A 20,516-nucleotide genomic window follows, 5' to 3' on the forward strand; every position below is an offset into this window, starting at 1 on the left:
TTTTCCATCGACTTCCAATTAATTTCCATATTGAGTACATAATTGCCTTGTTGACAACTACTAAGCTCTTTCCACCTGTTGTTGCATATTATACTGAGTAAGTACTTCAAGGACCTAGGATTGCACGATGTCGTGCTTGGACAGCTCAGCTATAAACTCAAGGCTGTTACTTTCTTGGATCCAAAACTTTGTCTTTGCTTATTTCTGAAGCCATATATATATTTGTGTTGTTAAAGTAGAGATTTTCAGCAGAGAATTTAATAGTGGAGAAGATCAGATAAGGTTAGTTTACAGCACACTTAACATTCTGTCTTGTTTTTGCCCTAAGAATTGTACACTGTTTACATAGTGGCTTTCAAAAACAGTGTGCACCTTCCCACTTTACCTCACAGACAGAATTTTGTATTTTATTGTATTTTATTCACAGAATTTGAAATTCACTGATCTTCTCAGTAACTAGACTAGGTCTTGTCAAAAAGATTAATGCTAATTAAAATGACCTGGCTGGGATATCTTAAATGGGGCACCATAGGAAGCTAAATGGAGTTTATCTTTAATTTTATGTAAATGCAATTTCTCTGTAATGTAAAGTATTACACTAAATGAATATCCCAGTACACTAGAAGACTTTTTTCTTTTTCTGCTATGTTTTACTTTTCAAAGAGGATCTTTTGCATAATGGTCATTTTTAGTATAACAGGAATTCAACACCATTTGGAATTAATTTCTATGTGGTAGATTTACAGTATCAAAACCATTCTCAGTATCAAAACCATTCTGTGTTTTCATTCATAAAAATATTTTTTTAATTGAGGGCTTGATTTTGATTGTAAGTGACCATCTTTCCCAGATAAATATTTTATTCTTCTCCTCCCTTCCGTAATTCTAGTGACGCCATTCCAGCTTCTTACAGACCCCAGTTACTATTTCTAAGCAATCCCTGATTGTACTCCCAGTCTTTTTTTGTAAATCTACTTTTCCTTTACAACCTAATGGATAACTTGTCTTGTACTTGTCTTGAACTGGTGAACAACATCAATGTTTTAAACAGTAACTTACGCCTTTTCTTCTTTGCGTCAAATGATACCAAGTGGGTGATACTTTGATGTGTTGGGTGTTTAGAAACAAGGTTTTCCCCCTCATTTTTCTAATTATATGATGTAAACTCCTCATTGTCAGTAATCAATAGCATTAAAAGAAAGAATTAAAACAAGGCAGGTTATCTGATTTGCAGGTGGAAATTTGCGTGGGTAGAAAGGAGAGCTGTGTACAGACAGACCCAGTTTAATATTAGGCCTCAATATGTATTATCCAGTGCTACGCAGTCTGTGAGATCTCTGTCATCTCAGGCAAATTTTTAGGGGCATTTTTTAATTGCCTATTATAAAAGCAAGACGGAGTTTCATAACTACCTCTCTCAACTGGCAGGGTTTGGAATTGTGGATAGTTAACGTCCAGTTCGCTCAATGCTCCTTGATCCAAGTTGTCATCATAGCCATGACAGCTAGGTTAGACACTGAAAGCAGACAAGCCGAGCATCTGATCTGTAGACTATTGTGCTTTTATTTTTAGGAATACTTTTTAAAAAGGTACAGTTTTGTGTTATTTTCCTGTAGTTAAAATGACCCAGAATGATGAGTAATAACAAAGTGAAGACCTGGCACTTGGGTTTTGTGCAGGCCAAGCTTGTCAAGGTCAACATCAGGTGGGGTCAACCTAGTAAGGCTACTTCATGGTAGAACTGAAGTACTTAATCTTTGCTGGGTTCATTCTACTGTTTTAGCTCACCTTCATTAATTACTTGAGGTTAAAAAAAAATTTGTCATGAAGACAAACTAACTACGGGGTGCTGTGAAGATGAGCATTAATTAGAAAACTTGGTAATGAGGCCTTGTGAATAATTAGATTTGTACAGAGGATTGCAGTGGGATCTACTGCGCTGCTACACAGTGGATCCAAAAGTCACTATTGCCTGTTAATAGCAACAGCAAATATTTACCGTTAGCTGTTATTTTTACATTATAAACATGGAGTTTAATTAAAAAGTCATTCCCATCTGTGACTGGTAAAATAGAGGCTTTTGTAATGGACATATTTGTTTTCTGAGGGATATATTTAGTGTGTGTATACATCAGCAGCCATCCCCAGAGACCGTCATGGTAATGGATCAAAACCAGGCTTTGCTGCAGCATGAGAAACTATAAAACCATGTGTTGCAACTCTGTTCAGGTTAAGGAATTAATGCTGATAGACCCAGTCATGGTCTGGCTGTACATCAATGATGGGAATTCCATAGCTTATATTTTAAATTTTGCATAGTAATTCCTTAGTGGCTTTTAAGATCTAGTCATGCTTACTTAACAGATCTTTTTCATCAAATGCAGAAACAATTTTTCTTCCAAATAGTAATGAAAATAAAGAAAAAAAAATTTAGATAGTGCCATCAAAATATTTTAGATTTGCAGCTGCTTATATAAGTTTCTTTCTTTCTTTCTTTCTTTTTATGAAAACAGGTAATCAGATCCTCTCTCTTGGGACTTTGTCAAAAGATCAGGTTTATCCGTTGAAACTCAAGGGCATTTCCATCTGTTACTCTGCACTCAAATCTGCCTTATGTGGAAATTATGTCAGCTTTGGCGTCTTCAAGTTGTACGGGGACAACCACTTTGACAATGTACTTCAGGCCTTTGTCAAAATGCTGCTTTCAGTATCCCACAGTGACTTGCTAGTAAGCAATTACTCATCTTGGGAGTCTTTACGTGAAATATGAAATAACACCACCACAGGCTTTGTATTGTTATAATGAGACAGAGGGATCTAGAACAGCTCAAATGCAGTTTTCAGTTCAATTGCTTGAATTTATTTATATAGTGACATCTAAAATACAGGTATGATTGAACTGCCATGTGAAACGAGAGCTTTTCCAGAATTTTCACTAGGCTTGTCGTAAAAGAGAGAAATGCAAAATTTTTTCCTTTCTATACTTGCAAACCCATTTAGGTTGCCTGCACGCACTGTAAAACTTCCTCACATATTCAGCCACTCTGCAATTAGTTTCAATCTGTAAATTGTCACTGTGTATTCCCCATGATATTTAAAACTTTGGTTTTAAAGTATACCATGTTCCCACTTCTCCGTGGGAAAGCAACAGATCTTGCACAATATCAGCCTAAATTTGAACTGTGACATTTTCTTCGTGACACTTCAGTTCAGAACTGTCGTCATCTTGCAGGAAGGGACAAATTCGGGATAGTTAAGTATAGTTAATACCCAGATTTATGCTTGCCACATAAAGAAAGTCCTTGGAACTGAAAAGTTGCTCTCAATTAAAATCGGTGTATTGGTTGTATAGTAAGTGTGCATATTTGGCACATTCCTAGCCATCCAACAATAAATGCCCTAAATAGGAGTCCTTAAGAGTGAGATGCTGATTGGGCCAATGGGTTCAAGCAAGTGCCTTTGCCTGTGCAGAGCCTGTTACAGGACCTCATCTGAGCACAAAAAAAAAGTCCATCTCTGAGATGATTTGGGGAAATCTGTGCTAAATCTTAGGCAGATTTCCTGCAGAAGGTAAGACACGGGCCATAATCCTGTCAAACTGACACCCTGGGCAGAATGCTATACTGCTTTTACTAGACTGATAGCTGTCTAGAATGTCAAAGCATGATAGCATTATTGTATTACCCTGAGCTTATTTTAAACTAATAGTGAGTTTATATCCTATGGTAAAGTTGAAAAGTTGAAATCTACTGAAGATGAGAAAATATTTTGCCTCTATAAATACTCCGATTTAATGGCTAAATTAGAAACTGTAAGATCATTCCTCTGTCATCTGTTAATGTTGTTAATATTAGTCAATGGTAATATCTATACTTTCTATGAATGTGTACTCTCTTTTTCAGCAATATCGAAAACTAAGCCAGTCTTACTACCCGCTTTTGGAGTGTCTGACCCAAGATCACATGAGTTTCATTACCAGTTTAGAACCTCGCGTCCTAATCTATATTCTTACCTCAATATCTGAAGGACTTACTGCAGTAGGTAAGAATTACTTATACTCGGCTAAAGAAAGAATTCAAGTATTTAGCCATCTAGGATTTTCAGAGAAGCACATTCATTTGTATCTTAAAAAAAATTAATATCAAGAGACAGTGGAAGATGCTGGCTTTTGAACGTTTTAAGAATGTGACCATTTTGGTTAATGGAGCTACGTTCTTTTAAACATCTAACCTGTACGTTTTTACAGATAGTATTTTTAAATTGTCTCTTCTTACAAGCCAGAATTGTTAAAATTATTATTGTGCCTCTGCTAGGATTGTACTGAAAATTCAAGCATTTGTTATTCAGAACTAAAATGTATTAATATGTGTACAGGAGTCTGTGGGGTTTTGTTTTTATTTGATCAACATAGCTGTTGTATAAATAATGCTTGTTCTGCACAGCTGTGATATGATTTGAGAAATTTAAAGGTATCTTTATCCATGGAAGAAAGAAACTAGTTATTCAGTACTTCCTGAATAGAGGAGAATCAGTGCAACAGAAGCATACTTGGAGTAACAATAAAAATACAGCAGTCTGATTGCAGTTCATTTCATTCTCTTCCACGATTTAATTTATGCTTTTTAACCAGATGACTGTCCAAACATTTGGGCTTTGGGAAGGGGGGAGGCCCGGAGGGTTGGTAGCCTAAAGTCATTTGGAATATGGAGAAGGAGACTGAGCATTTGGGGGAAGAAAAAATAAATCACGCAGTTACACTCTGATCACCTAGAAATACCATGCATTTATACAGTTTTTGACTGAGAAGCTGTTCAAAACCTTACAGTCATATTTATTGATTAGGATGGTTATTAAGGAACAAAAAATAGGAACGTATAATGTTAGTGTGTCTAGATGTTACTCTATAATAGCTGGTGTTTCTCATTACCGCCAAGTGTCAGTCAAGCCCCATAGGAATGCATGAATGCACCGAGACTCACAAAGCATTTGCTATGTTAAACACATTCAGCAGTTTTTGCTGCAAGAGGGGGACCACTCTTAGAGAGAAAATGGGTAGTGAATAGCTAAGCAACAGTAGTAAAGAAGTATTCAGGTCATTTTATTATATAGTGCCGAAATCCATCTTCTCCCAGATATTTTGAGTGCTTTGTCACCTGTAATGATGGTACAGCAGTTTCTGCCTATAGGCTGGTTCTGCTGGGAATCTGCCTGTTGATCGTTTGCAAATGGATGTATCGTACTGAACGGTAGCTTGACTGACAGCTACCAGTTTAGCAAGCCCTGTTCTCTGTTATCACTCCACATTACATCTCTTCCATTTGAGATATATTCATTTTGATAATTCACTAGCATACCAAGTTTACTTTAACCATCTCTTTGAAACCCAATTTGAATTCATGTAAAAGGGAGAGAAGAAAATGTAAAAGCTATATAAGCTTCAGCTTTCAGGTGTTATGTTTATTTTCCCCTCTCAAAAAGTGTTGATTTCTCACTCCAGGCAGGGAGGAGGAGTAAGAACAGTATGTATTATTTCCAATTTTGGCTTTATACTTTTGTGGCTTGACTTATCTGGGAGTTTAATTGTGAAGAATTATTAATTTTTTAGGAGCATAGATGTTTTCTTAGGAAACTTTCATTTGGTGGAATTCCTGATATTCTGCTGAGAAAAGCATCAACAAAAATTTTAACAGCTCACTTTTTTTTCACGTTTCATAAACCATAGATTTGCTTAGCCAATGCTCTCCTTCAGTTCTTCTTAATGTCCTTAAAGTATCTAAAATAAATACAAACATGGAAGACTAAAATGAAGTGTGTAGGAATTTTTAACTTCTGACTTCACTGAAGGCTTGAGGCAGTCCATCAAAAGCTATTATGCTCTTTTGTGTTCAGTTTTTTTCTTTGTTTACTCTGATTCCTCCAAACTCAAGTAGTTTTTCAGTCTTTGAGACTTGCCAAATCTGTCTGTCAGTAAGACTTGGCTGTTTCATATTGCCCAGAGAGGATGTGGAATCTCCATCCTTGGAGATATTCCCAGATACTGCACAAGGTCCTAAGGAACCTGTCTGACCCTGTTTTGGGCAGGAGGTTGGAATGGAGGATCCCATTTTGTTTCTGCCACCACCTTTAGGATCCTACTGGTATTTTCCCTACATTTTCCACTTGTGTTCTCTAGCTTTCCAAAACAATTTTTGATTCTGTCCAAATCTGCCTGTGCAGCCCCTAATCTTTGTGAATGTCTCTTGCGCATTACTTTCCATGATTAGATCACCTTTCATGTTGAAGTGATAAAGTGATTCTTTTTCCTTAATATCATGTTTCTTAATACTGCATGTATCAAGAATTGATATTGATGTCAGCCATTTAATTCCTCATTTGTGTTCAAGAAGTTTTATTTTTGTAGTGAACTGAATAATTTTCAATACTCTTATAATGACATGTCCAGATGAACTACTCTTTGGTCAGTTTATAGCTCTTACTGTTAATTTATTTATTTTTAATCCTCTCAAGAGTTAGTTACCTGTCACTGCGTTTTCTTAACAGAGTCATCCTTTAAAATGTTTTATCCCTTTTAAAATTTTGGGATTTGGGACATTACCAATTGTCAGACAGTGAAATACAAATCTATTTCTTATGTGTTACTTGGTCACATACATCCTTCCGTCCTTGGAAAATGGGTAAGTAGATCCAAGCATTGCCTTTTTCACTGAATTATATCAGTGCCACAAGAACATCTTAGAATAGTAGGGCTCAGGGCTATAAGCCATCTGAGGGGGAATTGTGTTTTAAACTGATTAGAACATACAAGTCATTTTCAGAAATGTTTATAAAAATGAAATAGCTGTCTTTTTATTTTAAAAATTAAATACCAGGAGATCACTTCTCTTTCACAGAAAAAAAGTATCTGACTTTTTTCTCTATTCCCTTTATGTATGTGAAACCTTTGAGGCTCTCATTGTTGTCAGCTGTAGGATAAACATTCCCCAAATCGTTATTTCTGAGGAGTGTTCATTCTGTTGCAGAGTAAATACCTTGCTTGATTCCACACTTTATAAACACTGCGAAAGAATATGTATTCCTTCTGAAGCACCTAGCTGTAAATCAGCTATAATGGAAGCCCTCATCTAAGCTTTTATTGCGAGGATAAACACTCCAATAGTTCTCTTCTAAAGTGTTTACCTGGCTTTTTCACAGCTGACTCAGTGGATCAGAGCCTTTTAATGTAGTCTGCCTGGCATGTTGTCACTAATCTCTGCAAAGCTTTTCTAATTCTCATGTGATTAATAGTATAGTATGCTATTCATTGAGGAAAAAGTAAAACATTTTTTCTGTCTTGCTGCCTAATTTAGATGTTAAATTGCTAAATCCATTTACTTTCCAGGTTTAGTCTCAAAGGCAAATAATGCCAGTATTGAACTGTAAGCAATTGATGGACAGGGAAAATACCACTTAACTCCCTCTCCTTGCCTTTATGTGAAAAACAAAACAGAATCTTTTGATATGCAAAGATTCAGCAATGTCATTAAACTGTTGAAAAATAATTCGCCTTCAGCATGCTCTTGTCATATTGTTGAGACCAATGGCATCCTCGAGTTGTTTGGGGGTTTTGTTGGCTTTTTTAAAATAATATAACCCATTCTAACATACATGCTCAACTTCCAGTTACTTGAGCTAATGGCTGATTGGAATTGCCTGCATAAGGCAAAAACACCCAGATAATAAAAAAGTGCATGTAAAATTACCCCCCAAAACACAAAATGAAAGCATACTGGCAAAGAAGAAACCAGAAGAGCTAGTTGAATGCGATGGTGACTGGTGCCAGAGTCGTCGTCCTTGTCCCCTGCCCACCACCAGCACCTACCTCGTCATCAAGTCCAGAGAGATGTTTTGTTTCACGAAACTGCTGAACTGTTCCTGGATCCATGTTGACACACGTGGAGCTGGTTTTGGCATTTTCTGTAACCACGGCCTGCTTGCTTCGTGATCCAAATGATTAGTTCACAGGTGATAGGGCTGAGTTGACCAGAAGTGAGAAATGCGGTTTGACTGCATTTTTCCTGATTATCTGAAGCTTAGATCTCAGCTTCTTTTATAATTCTATCTTTATTCTGTCTTCTTCGCCCGTTTCTTCTGTCCATAGCCCAGAATTGGTAGCTCCTTGTTGCTCTTGTTTGTTCTATTTATTTGGTTGGCTGGCTTGTCTCACTAAGATTTAGTGAGAACACTATTCTGCTCCAGCACAAGGTTCCACATGCCCAGAAGAGTCATTCAAGGGAGTTTGCTTGATGCTCCCTGTCTGTTATATCCTTGCAATCAAAAGGAAAAATGAGCATAGGGAAGCATATTTGATATATAGTTATGGGCAAATTTAAGTAGCTCTTAACACTCATATCAGATTCTCATGAGCAAATGATAGCATAGACCTGTCTGCTGTCCTGCTAAAATCACTTACTGTCGAATGTAAAATATCTACTTGTACAGTATCAGCATGTTTAGAACTACTGCTGTTTTGTAAACTGATGATACTGATTTACTTTGTATTATTCAATTTAAAAAGAAATAGAGTTAAGCACTGGTTTAGAAATACAGCAGAGCCCTCCTATGAAATATGTATTTTCAAATCTCTCACTTGTTGTTATTGATGGTGATTCAATTCCATCATGAATTGCATTTCTAGTTTATATGCAGGACTGTTTTGGTTGAGAACACGAGTGCCAGATTCTGCGGTCTTTACTTTGGCTAGACTCATAACTTTGAACTCAGCTTTGTTCTGGCAATGTGTCTTAACATCCTGCCCTGTTGAATTCAGTCCTAGGAAGCTCACTGGTCCAGAGGGGACAGAGATGAGATGCTCCAGCTCATTTCTGTGAGCTGTTAGATCGCTTTTCACTCCTGCTGCTAAGTCAGCTGGTTGCCTTGGAAGATCAAGTCTTAGGAGACCATTTGTATCTTCTTTGCCTGTAAATGTTTCTTCACTGTTTACTTCAAAACACTCTTAGCAAAATACAATTAGGTTTTAGATGGCAAAGGGTTAATAGTGTCAGCACAGAGCCTAAGGAGTTAAACAGACACAGATCAAAATACTTCAGTGTCTAGAGGGATGTGTTTAAATGAACACTGCAAGGTTGGCAGGCCTCCAAATTAGCATAGTTTAAAGAATTCAAGGTACATTTAATTGGATCCTTCTAATCCCTTTTCCCTCAGAATGAGCATTTTAACAGTTTAATTCCTTTTGCAACCCCCACACATCCCTTACTCCAGTGGCCCATCTAAAATAAATACTGTGAACTATAAAAGGCCTAGACAAGTTCTAGCTGAAGTCAGTGGCAACCGGATGGAGTCCCGAATGCTCCGCTCATTTGGATCCTACTTTGGAAATCGCAGAGAGTATCGGCTGGGGCTAAACCTTGCACCCAGCAGGTTAAACCACTGCCTGTACAGAGGGAGCTTCAGGTGGCGTTGGTATGGTGAGGAACTGGTAGTTGTTTCAAGGTGCGGCTCCGGCCGGGATTACAGGACCGGAGCTGGAAGGCAGCACAGTTGCAAATGTCGCAGTCGCAGCAGCGGGTCTTGGGGCCAAGGAGTATCTCGGGTGTCGGGCCAGAAGGAGCCAGCAGCTGGGCAGGGGGAAGGGTGCACTGCTCTTCTCAGGAGGAAGACGAGAGGAGCGTGCATGAGAACCAAGGACCAGTACGCTGTTATCATCCTGCTGATGCATGGAAGCCAGCAGAATTGTCTTTCGCAGCAGCGGCACAGCAGGCAACACCTAGCAACAAAATAACTTACATAAATCAGACAGACATATTTACTCTGCAAATAGGTTTAAGCTTTTAATCTCCCTTACTTATAGAAACAGTAAGTAAAGATATGAAGTGGCTTTTGCTTCTGCTTTTCAACAGTATCCTCCTTTGCTGTCATGACTTTCAGATTTGGGGACATTTATGAAGTATTTGGTAGTGACTGCTATTGTGTTGTTGCCAGCCATATTTACTTTAACCTACTTGAATTATTAGTTGTTAAGCAAAATGACTAACTGGCTGTTCTGCAATCACCCTTTTACTACATTTAATGGCCCTTGTTCGTTGTTTGCCGCCTGACATTGATTGTACGCTATTTGGGGCAGAGAAACATTGTGAAATACTACTTGAGAAAAACCTGGGCAACAGCTCTACTTGATTTAACCTTGCCTTTTCGGTAAGCAGATCAAAACAGAATTTTAGTTTCCAGGAATCTGGAGCCTTCTGAATGTGAACTGAATACCAGTAAAATGTCAACCCTGATCTTGCACCACCTTCCAGGACGCAGAGGGGCAGCTGCATTCATATGGTTGTGAATGAAGTTCACTGGAGTTCACAGGATCTTTAGTACATGGAGTTATCCAGTTACTCAAAAGCAAAGGTTTAATACCACTGTGCATTAATAAAAGCAGTCTTTAAAGCTAGTCAACTCATGTATCAAAAATAGACTTGTCAATGTATTGATTAGCCTAATGTCAAAGAGATTATTAAAGTTGAGCTCTCCAAGTACTATAACATGTCATTATTAATTATTCTTTTATGGAAACAATTTCAAAACTCTTTCATTTTTTACACAGATACAATCGTCTCCTCCAGCTGTTGCGCTAGTTTAGACTACATTGTCACCTACCTCTTCAAGCACCTCGCTAAAGAAGGCAAGAAGACTCTAAGATGTAGAGAGATTTCACAGGATGGACAGAGATTGCTTCATTTCATGCAGCAGAACCCAGAAATTCTACAGCAGGTGAATTAGCAGTCTTTTCTATGGGATATTATGACATTTCTGAACTGTCCTGATTTTTGTGGTACTGAACACCAGGGTAGCACTGGCTATTTGGTAACAGAACAAACCTCCCTACGCTGGTATGCAACCCTGAGTAGCTTCAGCTGTGTTCTCATGACAACCAAAGATTGAAGATATTTTTTGTCATTCTGAAAAGCAGAGATGCTATACTTGGCTGTACAGTATCTTAAAACTTGATGTTCCTTTTTTGCTCATAAAAAGAGGTGTGTGAGATCATCAATACATTTCTAGATGGGACAAATGGGAAGGAAAGCTCCCTAAAGTATTTTAGGAGGAAGAAGAAGAAATTCTGGCATTGAACCACACATATTGGTAATGAAATGTGTAAATTGAATGGCTGTATGCTATCGAGTTTGAATATTTTATTTTGCAATAGGTGACTCAGTGGGATTTTTTTCTGTTAAAGGTAAATACAATAGAAATTAAATCTCATGCTTCTGAAAAGGAAGTGGCTGCTGTACTGCTTAGGAGAGATTTCCCCTGCCCAGCCCCGTCAGGTTTATCACAGTCCAAGTACCTTACAGGGAGATCAGGATGTTCATAGCTACATATCTCTACATTTGCTCAGTGCCACATTCCCTTAAAATCTCATTAAACTATTTGAAAATGCATGTTTACAAGAATCTCTGGATTCCTAATGCAGTTGCAAAGATGCCGGTGCAGGAGACGTGTTTCACAGGTCTGGAGGCTTTTAACGAAAACAGAGGTTATTAAAAAAATGCAGATGACTGGTGTGGTAGTCTTTGCGTTTCCCTAATAGGTACGTGGTCGTTTGGAAAAAGCTTGGCATACAGTCACCACAGTTATTGTTGTCATTTGTTTACTGTTCTAATTGAAGGTGAAAAGTAACTAATCGTAGCTAATATATTCCTGGCAGTATATAGCATATTGTGAGAATATTAATGATGTTTATTATTGACATCATTATCAGAATATGATGATTCCCTTGTCATATTACAGGTTCTTATGTTTTACTTGCCTAATAGGGGTTTCACGGAAACTAGCAATGAAGTCAGCATTTGGGTACATCAGATTGCTCAGTATTGTACCGTGCGTGCAACGTATTGGAACGTAAGGGGCAGAACAGCAACCTGGGCTCTGGGCTTGCCTGCATTTGTGGCAATCTTGATGTAATACTTTGTCTGTTAATATGCAGTAATCCTTCACTTCACAGCATATGACTGGGTGGTGATCTGTCTTTATTAACTTCAGATTCTGCAGAATACGTTATATTTATTTTGAATGCAGGCTTTCACATACTGTTTTAAATATTAATGGATGGTCTCCAGTAGTCAGCATAAATATGATTTGCATTAGCACTAGTCATATCGTATTGAGTGCCTCTGATGTCAACTACTCAGTGTACTAATATCTGACATCATCTCCCGAGGTCACTGACAACTTTGACCTTTATTCTCATGCACAGTTCCTGTAGTCTCAGAAGCTCTTTTGAATTGATTTGAAATTTTGACTCTTCCCTTTATGAGGCAGTAAAATTGATAATTATTCAGATGGGAACGGAGCACTGAGTGAAAAATCAATTCCACCCGCTCTCTGCTGCGTATAAAATTACTTCTGAGTCTGCTGGACTGAACGGATGGCCAAGGTAAAAGCAGCAGGCAGAAATAGTAGAGAGGATTAGCTGGACGAAACTAATAGCCTAAAGGGATGGCTTTTGAGATGAGGGAGTGGGCCGGCTGGGGGTTATTATCAGCAATGATGGGACTCATTGATCATATGTTTACATCAGGTTTCCATTGGGTTATAAATCAGCCCTGAATAGAAACGGAACCCAAGGCCTCGCGTTCTACCAGGGGGACGGTGTATTAGATTATTCTCACTTTCACACTCAGATGAAAAGTGAGACATTGATTATTCATCGGCTGGCCATTAAACACTGGTTTTATAGATGATTTGACTATCATGGAAGCTAATGAACAAGGTTGCTGCTTCGTAACCAGCGGTTTCAGTTTTCAAGACATCTGTGTCGGTTAAGTAATGCATAACCCTATTAAAAGGAATGGGTTACAAATTGCTTAACAGTGCTGAAAAACTAGACCCTAATGACTAATTGTGCTTTGAGTTTAGAGAGGTTTGTCAGCTCTTTAAACTAAACTGATGCAACGATAATGGCAATTATTTACTAGTTAGAGCACTTCTTCCAAGTTGGGTCCCTGGAAGGAGTCGGAGAATTCGCGTGTCCCGCAGCCCTCGGGGAACAGCCCGCCTCAAGTCGGACCCCCCGGTCGCCCTGCGGCCACCCCGCGGGGCCGGCCCGGCCGTCTTCTCTTCCCTCTAACGACGCGAAATCTCCCGGCGCTGTGCCGCCGGCCGGGCCGGGCCGTGCCGTGCCGACTCTCCTCCGGACGCCTCCCGGCCCGCCGGGACGGGCAGCGGCCCCGGCCGAGCGCCGGCCGCCGCGGGAGAGCCGTCCCCGCCGCTTCCCGCCGCTTCCCTCAGGCGGGGACGGCCGGGCAGGGCCGGGGGAGGCCGGTGCCGAGCGGCCGGCGGGGCTGCGGCGAGCCCGGGGAGGGGGGAGAGGAGCTGGGCGGGAGGTCTCCGGGGGCCGGCGGGGTCGGTCAGCCCGCCCGCCCCCCGCGCCTTCCCCCCGGTGACCAGCGGGAGCGGGAGCGGGAGCGGGAGCGGGAGCGGGAGCGGGAGCGGGAGCGGGAGCGGGAGCGGGAGCGGGAGCGGGAGCGGGAGCGGGAGCGCCCCGCCGGGGCCCTCCCGCCGAGGCTGCCCGCAGCCCTGCCCGCTGCGCAGCCGGCGCCGCGCCCGCCCGGCCGTCCCCGGCCGTCCCCGGCCGTCCGAGCGGGGGCGTTTCCACGTGGGGCTGCCCCGCGGGTCCGTGCGCAGGGCACCCCCTCAGTCCCCAGCAGTATCTGAGGCGGCAGCGGCACTGTTCCGTCGCTCCTCTGCTCGGAGGCTTACAGCTGGGCGCCCGTCCGCTAGGACGGGAGGCGATGCGGCAGCTGAACGTTCAGCCAATAGCTGTCCCGCGCTGACTGAGGCTCCCATCTTCTTTAGCCGCTAGAGCAGCAGAGTTGTATAATTAAACCCTGTTAATTCTTATTTTGTTTGCTTACATAGGTCCTGTAGCAGCTCTGGTTTTTTAACAGGTTGACGTGACTGTGCAAGACGGGAGCAATAGAAAACACAGAAGTGACACAACTGCTTTAGGAGCAAGTTACTGCGTCCCTTTAAAGTCTAACAGTGGCTGTTGGCTTTGGCCCTGCTTTTTGCTGAGCCACGAGCTTTGTTCCCCCTGGGCGAGCTGCTTGGTCTGAGCTTTATCTGCAAACAACTGCTTCGTGATGGTGTCTTGCAAGTAAACTGAATTAACCTGTGTAAAGTAATTTGGGATCTATGGATAGAAAGCAGTATTATGTTCAACTATTGCTGTTACATTATGTTGTGTCACAAGCACTTTAATAAATAATTTTAAAAGGCCCTTAGTTTTCTATGCTGTTACTCCAGGATTGACAGGTGAAGCTGGTGTTTGCTCCACTTTGAAAATGGAAGTGTAATTTTTGGTTTTAAGATGCTACCTTTATCTCCTGTAAATGCTTATCTTGCTGAATTGTGCACATTAGGCTGTTAGTTCAATTTTGGTATGGTAAAATACTATTCATGTTAGTTCTTTCCAAAAATCAATCGGTTTTGTAGCGTCTTTCACCCATAGTTCTGATATACGTTCCTAAGAGCCACGCACGGTAGGTGAAGAACTCCGTTTGCGTAGCCGTCATTGAAATTCTGTGCTGGATGTGGAAGGGGGATAAATGGTTGGTCGGTAGAATAGAAACAAGATTTCAATGAGATTTCGGTGTTTCTTGGAGAGGTGCATTAGGTATAGGGGTAACGAATGAGGGGACGGTGTTGCACGGTGATTACATTCTGTGCGTCATTTTCAGGAGGATCACGTGGATAAGAATAAGGAGGGGGTTTTGGTGAGTTTGAGCGTTGTACCGATGTTTGGATTAGATCTGCACAGTGCCCGCGCCAAGACACAGCGTGCAGCCAAAGCCGTCTCCGACTCGCTGGTGTCGGAGCGGCGGCGGGTGCTGTTTGGCCTGCCCAGAGGTGGAGCGGCACCGCATGCCTGCGCGGCACGGCCAGCCGGCAACCAGAAGGCACGTGCCTCCTGGCCGGCGGTCAGGCCGGCTGGCTGCTGGCAGGTCCGCTCCGCTTCTTCAGCCCAGGTGGGCCCGCAGCAGGGGACAGTTGAGGTGGACGGCTGGTTTAGGGCCGGGTGGCCGCAGAAGGAGGCTGTGCCTGCGCCGAGCCCTTCTGAGGGTTCGGCGTTTCTGGGGGCGATGGGTGCGGAGCGCTGCGGTACGGGACGGTCGGCGGGGACGTGGGAAGAGCTGGCGTCGATTGCCGTAGCGGAACACGGTGGATGGAGTACGTGGGCTGGAGAGGGGTCTCTAGGAAAGGAGTGTTGCAGCGGGTAGTTGGGAAGGTGTGTGGGTGAACGAAGAACTCTGAGGGCGCGGGTGATGATGAGCGTGGTAGTGCTGAAAAAGGGAGCAAGGGTGGGGTGGGCAGTACTGTGGTAATAGGAGGAGGATGTGTGGCTTCACAGCGGTAGGTAAAACCTCACCAGGCTGCTCATGGGAGCTGAGCGCTTGTGACTTAGAACTTCAAGTGACAAAGATGCACTAAATGAAGCAGCACAGCAGCACTGCGTAGCAAACGTAAAACAGAAAGTAAAGATGCCAGCTGCAATGAAAAATCAAGTGGCATTGCTAAAATAAAAACGTATTCTAAATTGCTACTTTCCCTTTTTCCCTTTTATGTAGTAAAATCAGTGATGTTTTTGTTTTTCAGATAAACCTCAGTGCCATATACAGCTAGTGTGGAGTTATGCACAGTAATGGAAATAAAAATCTGAAGAGGAGATGTGTTTATAATGCATGCTTCGTGGCCCATGCAGAAGCACTTGCGTATAAGCACATCACAAAAAGAAATCCGAATTGTACTGACAGAGGGCAGTTGTGCCGGATATTGAGTACCTGAGCACCTTGAGCCACGCGTGTGAGCATATGCTTAATTTTAAGAGCAGATCAAACCCACAGGTGCCATTGTTCCTATGCTCAAAATTAAATGTGTTTAAAGGCTCAGCTGAATCAGGAGCAGAGTGCTCAGCTTTTGCTGGCTTGAGCCTTGAAAGGTTTGATACAGCAGTGAGAGGGATTTTCATTGGGACATCTGTTTTCAGCCTCTTAGCACAATTTAAAAATGTTATCCAATACTATCATAACTTTCTTTATTAATTGAAAGGGATGGAGATATACCAGCTGTAGCCCAAGCCAGCAGAGACTTGGGTGGCTAAGCAACAGAAAAGGCACCATATTGAGTGAGCCAAAATTCAGTCTCAAAGTCATTTATTTTAACCAGTGACAATACGTTTAGACTCTAGTGTTTCAATTTGATTGATGGTTTAATATCATATATAATTTTTTTAATGAAGGGAACCCATTTAAATATGTTAACATTTGCACTAGTAGTCTCCCATGTACATAACTGCATTTAATCATTACTCTGATTGTTTTTGTGGTTGTGTAATTTGTATCAGCAAAATAACTATGTCAAAGCTATCTTATCTTAATGAAAAATATGGTTACTTCTCTTTTATATGCACTTCTTGCTGCACATGTGTAAAGGCGGCAGCAGCCTCGGTCTCAAGTATATTGCTAAACGTATAGCTATCGCTACGTGAGTGCTGTCAATTAAGAAATGAAAAAAATTAATGAGCTTAGTGTCTTTTCTAATTCTGCTTTGTTTAAAGCCTTGTTGTGATTTGTTGTCATGTGAATCGAGTAATTTAATTTTAAGACTTTTAATGTTAAAATACATCATCATTAGTGATGTATCTGAAGATTTCACGCTCTTAATAATGGTGCTAAATCAAATTGGGAATCTCCTCTTAATCATCCAAGCTGCGCTATAGTTTACACAAACAGTTTTGGGGATGGAGAGAAGTTTAGTTCCGCGAAGTAACAAGTATTGTACAGAATTCACGTATGGAAACAAAAAGCGGCGATCCGGCTTGCAGCACAAACTGCTAGAGGTGTCAGTGTTGGATGTGCACCCTCAGGCTAGGCAGCTGGTGTATGTATGCTTTTGTTTATCAGTTACTGGTTTATGTAGCCTTTAGGCCAGCACATGAAACAATCGTTCCTACAGGGTCAGCTGCTGGTCAGAAGCAAAGTAAGAAAAGCCTTTGCCTTAAAACGCGTCAGCCATAATTTTAGTGCAGCTGGCACCTGCTACTGGTGCACAGCGGGAGGGTTAGAGGTCAAAGAGGCAGTTGTTCTAAACTCAGTGATGGCTTAAAGGGACTTGTAGATTAATCTGCTTTATTAACTTCTGTATATTAGATAACTATTGCAGTGAATGACAGTCCGTCTTTCTGAATAAGTCCCTTCACCTCTTTCTCTTTTAAATTGGCTTTTGAGTAATGAATATTAAATAGAATACGTTTCAGGGTAATTAAATGAAAACATTAGGATGATGTTGTTTTACAATCATATCTATAAGTTTCTTGTATATTTATCTTGCGTTATTACTGTTCATTGCTTTTTGCTACCAGAACAAAAAGCATAAATGTTTCAGTTAAAGAAGAGGAACTGGCTGTATTTCTCAATAACCTTATGTCTTCTATGCTGCATAAATATTTTCAAAAAGGCAAATAAGTTTAAGGAGAAGTACAAAAACGTTGTGGTCCTTGTTTACTCAGTGCAATGTAATACTTTACGTTACTTGGAAATGTTCGATTTCTGCTGGCCGTGGTTGTTTTATATAAAACACTAAGAGGTGCTGGTTTGGGGAAGGGCAAAAAATATTGCCATTCTGTAGAATCTAACTAGCGATATGAATAGCACCAATAATTTTGTAAAGTTCACATTATAATTCAAAATCCAGTTAGAAGTGATGCTTGCAGTCTGGAAAGAAAGCAATATCTTTACAAAATGGATAGGGAAAGGTAACAATCCATTCCATGATCTGCTACTGGCAGATTTGCCGTGTGAGTAATGAAACTCGCTCTCAGTGAACAAACACCGTCACCTTCCCCCATTTAAAAAAAAAAAAAAATCAAATTTAAAATTCTAGAATAGCAACGGCTTACAAGGATGTTTAATTGCTGTTGGATATGATAGCAGTGGCCCGTCGAAGCTTATAGCGGATGAGATGATGCTTGTCTAGAGATCCAGTGTTTGATGAGGCAATCTCTGCGGTGTTCTGACCTCGTCAGTGCTCATTTTGAGCAAACGGAAAGGTATGCATCAGGTGAAAAGGGCTGGTTTGTTGCGGAAAACCTTCTAATGACTGGCGTACGCTAAATGCATGTCCCACTTAATCTTGGCAGATTTCCGATTTGCAGGACTCTGGAATTGAACCTGAATATCCACTTTTTTCCTAGGCTAATAAATTGCTGTCGTTTTTGTTTGTTTGTGATCCTGAGAGATATTTGTGTGCTCAAGGTGTCTTCTGAAATCATGAGATCCAGAAACTTAGTTCATTGGGGTTTTTTCCCTGGTGTTTACTTGTTCGGGTTTTTTTACTGAAAATTGAGATTCTTGTGTATGTACATCTCCCTAGGAACCCGCACAGTTTAAAAAGAAAATAAAATACATTTTTAAAAAATCCCAGTATCACAACAGATTGATGAGTTTGGGAACAGGGTTAGTTTATCTCAGCTTAGCTTAGCATAGTTTAGGTTAGCTTAGTTTAACTTGAGCGAATCCTCCCAATGCTTTGCTGGGCACATCAGAGACAAGACAGTTTAGCTATTGAAAGAGCACTACACACAAAGGACTACTACACAACACGGGATTTGACCTTTCAGTATAACCGTGTTTCCGAATTCATGATTTGTTTCCCTTTAAAAAAAAAAAAAAGAAATAAAAAAAAATTAAAAATGAAGTGTGTGCAACCATTCTTTAAAATCTTTTTAGTGTGACAAGTAAAGTAATCTTCCATTGATACTTAAAAGTCCATCTGCAGAAATTCAGGCAGAATGTTAGAGAGTCGCAATATCTATTGAAATGTTGAGTGTCAAACTGCCAGGGTAATGTATTTAGTATGAAATATAATATTCAGTGCATTTTGTTTTGATGACTGCATGAAATAGCCTTGTGCTCTTATCCTTTGTTGTTGTTGTGAAAGATGATATTCACTAAGAAGTGTTGGTGACTATTCAGGACACAGTAGCAATATGCTTATTACCATCTTTATCATCTGTCTCTTATGTTCATTTGCAATAGCTTTGGTTACAGTTCAGTTCATCAGGATAGCAAAAATACTTTTAATTGTTCCACAGAAGAAATTAGAATCAATTTATGAACAGTTTGAAAACAGAAGAGGCTTGAAATCTGTTAGGCAATCGGTAATACCTGGATTAGGCTTTTTCAGTTCTATGCTAGTACCCCGCTCTGCTCCAGTAGAGCGGAGTAGGTCACTTTGCTTTATGGATGATCCTTGAACAGTGGCTAGAGCCAAGCTCCTGGGTTTCTTACACTCTGATTTCCTTCAAGGTGTGGTTTAAAAGCCCATCCTGCTCCCCTGTCCCTGCTGATTATTTCTGTCTCAGTGCTAAACCAAGGTAAATATGGGTAAAATAATTACCCTGGTTCTAATTTTCTCTGTAGTACTGGTTACTGTTGCTGTGTGGGGGATGCCTCTGGGTCTGCTCCTGGCAGACATCCACGCAGTTAGAGCCTACGCTCAAGCTGCCTGCAAATCCCAGCTGCCTTGTGGCAAGCAACATCAGGGCTCTTGTAAAAGAGATCGGCACATCTCTTCGTCTTGCTGCAAGGCCAGGTGGCTTATGTGATCGATGCTAGGCTGGACTTGACTTGAAGGTGAGTGCAAGCTTAAGCCCAGTTTAAGGACTGCTCCTTGACGTGTGGGATTTGCGTCCCTGAGGGTTGCAGTGAGCACGCTTCCACTCAGTGTCGGCGTGAGTCTAGTTCGGGTTCAGGGATAAGCGCACGCTCAGTGCCAGATACCTTGAAGTTCCTTGGATGAAGGATTTAGAGCTGATCTCATGCTCAGCCTTTCCCCCTGTATGCAGCCTTTTACATTTCTGGAACGTTTCTGTAGATTAAGTTTGAGATTAGCCTCAAATTGTTTTTAGACTGCATTATTGTATTTTTCCAGTAATAGCATTTTCTGACCTTGTCTTCCCTCCCCACTTGACTGGCATTTTGGAAGGCCTTCCTGTAATAGGGATTTCAGAGAACTAATGATCCAGCAGGCAAAGATCCCAATTCCTATCCTGAAATCCCGATGCAACATTGAAAATCCCCAGGTGCTTTTGTGTATTAACTCCCAGCACTTGATGCAAGGGAAGGCACTGGTGAATTTCTCAGGAGCAGGAGAAGAGAAAGAAGGGTGATGGCTCATGTTTGAGGAATTTAAAGACGCGTACTGTAAGTCCTAGTGTCAGTTAAGGGGAAAACTGAAAGATTTAGGCATAGGATCATTTACATTCCTAAAGATAGACTCTTGCTGGAAGGCTTTGGTGTAGGTGAAACTCCTGTTCTTTCCTCCCAAGAGGATTAAATAATCTGTAACTAGTCATTTGGTCAGAGATGCTGGTAGTAGACACTGACTTCATCCTGTGTCACCTCTCGGATAAGAGTGCTGGCTGTGCAAGAAAGGGAGAGGCTCTCACCACGTGGACTGGAAAAAAT

At 41.1% G+C, this 20,516-nt stretch overlaps 1 protein-coding gene across 2 annotated transcripts in view; it reads left to right on the forward strand.

Annotated features, from left to right (window-relative positions):
- Nucleotides 1-20,516, forward strand: part of RANBP17 (RAN binding protein 17) — a 166,580-nt gene that overhangs the window by 128,531 nt on the left and 17,533 nt on the right. The window contains exons 23-25 of one of the 2 annotated variants that reach the window (XM_052772235.1): nt 2,514-2,728; nt 3,903-4,041; nt 10,592-10,758. In XM_052772235.1, the coding sequence (XP_052628195.1) occupies nt 2,514-2,728; nt 3,903-4,041; nt 10,592-10,758 (521 nt within the window). The remainder of the gene's footprint in view (nt 1-2,513; nt 2,729-3,902; nt 4,042-10,591; nt 10,759-20,516) is intronic. The other variant, XM_052772236.1, reaches the window with a different exon arrangement.

The sequence above is a fragment of the Harpia harpyja genome, chromosome 20, assembly GCF_026419915.1.
Source record: "Harpia harpyja isolate bHarHar1 chromosome 20, bHarHar1 primary haplotype, whole genome shotgun sequence".
Taxonomy (NCBI): Eukaryota; Metazoa; Chordata; class Aves; order Accipitriformes; family Accipitridae; genus Harpia; species Harpia harpyja.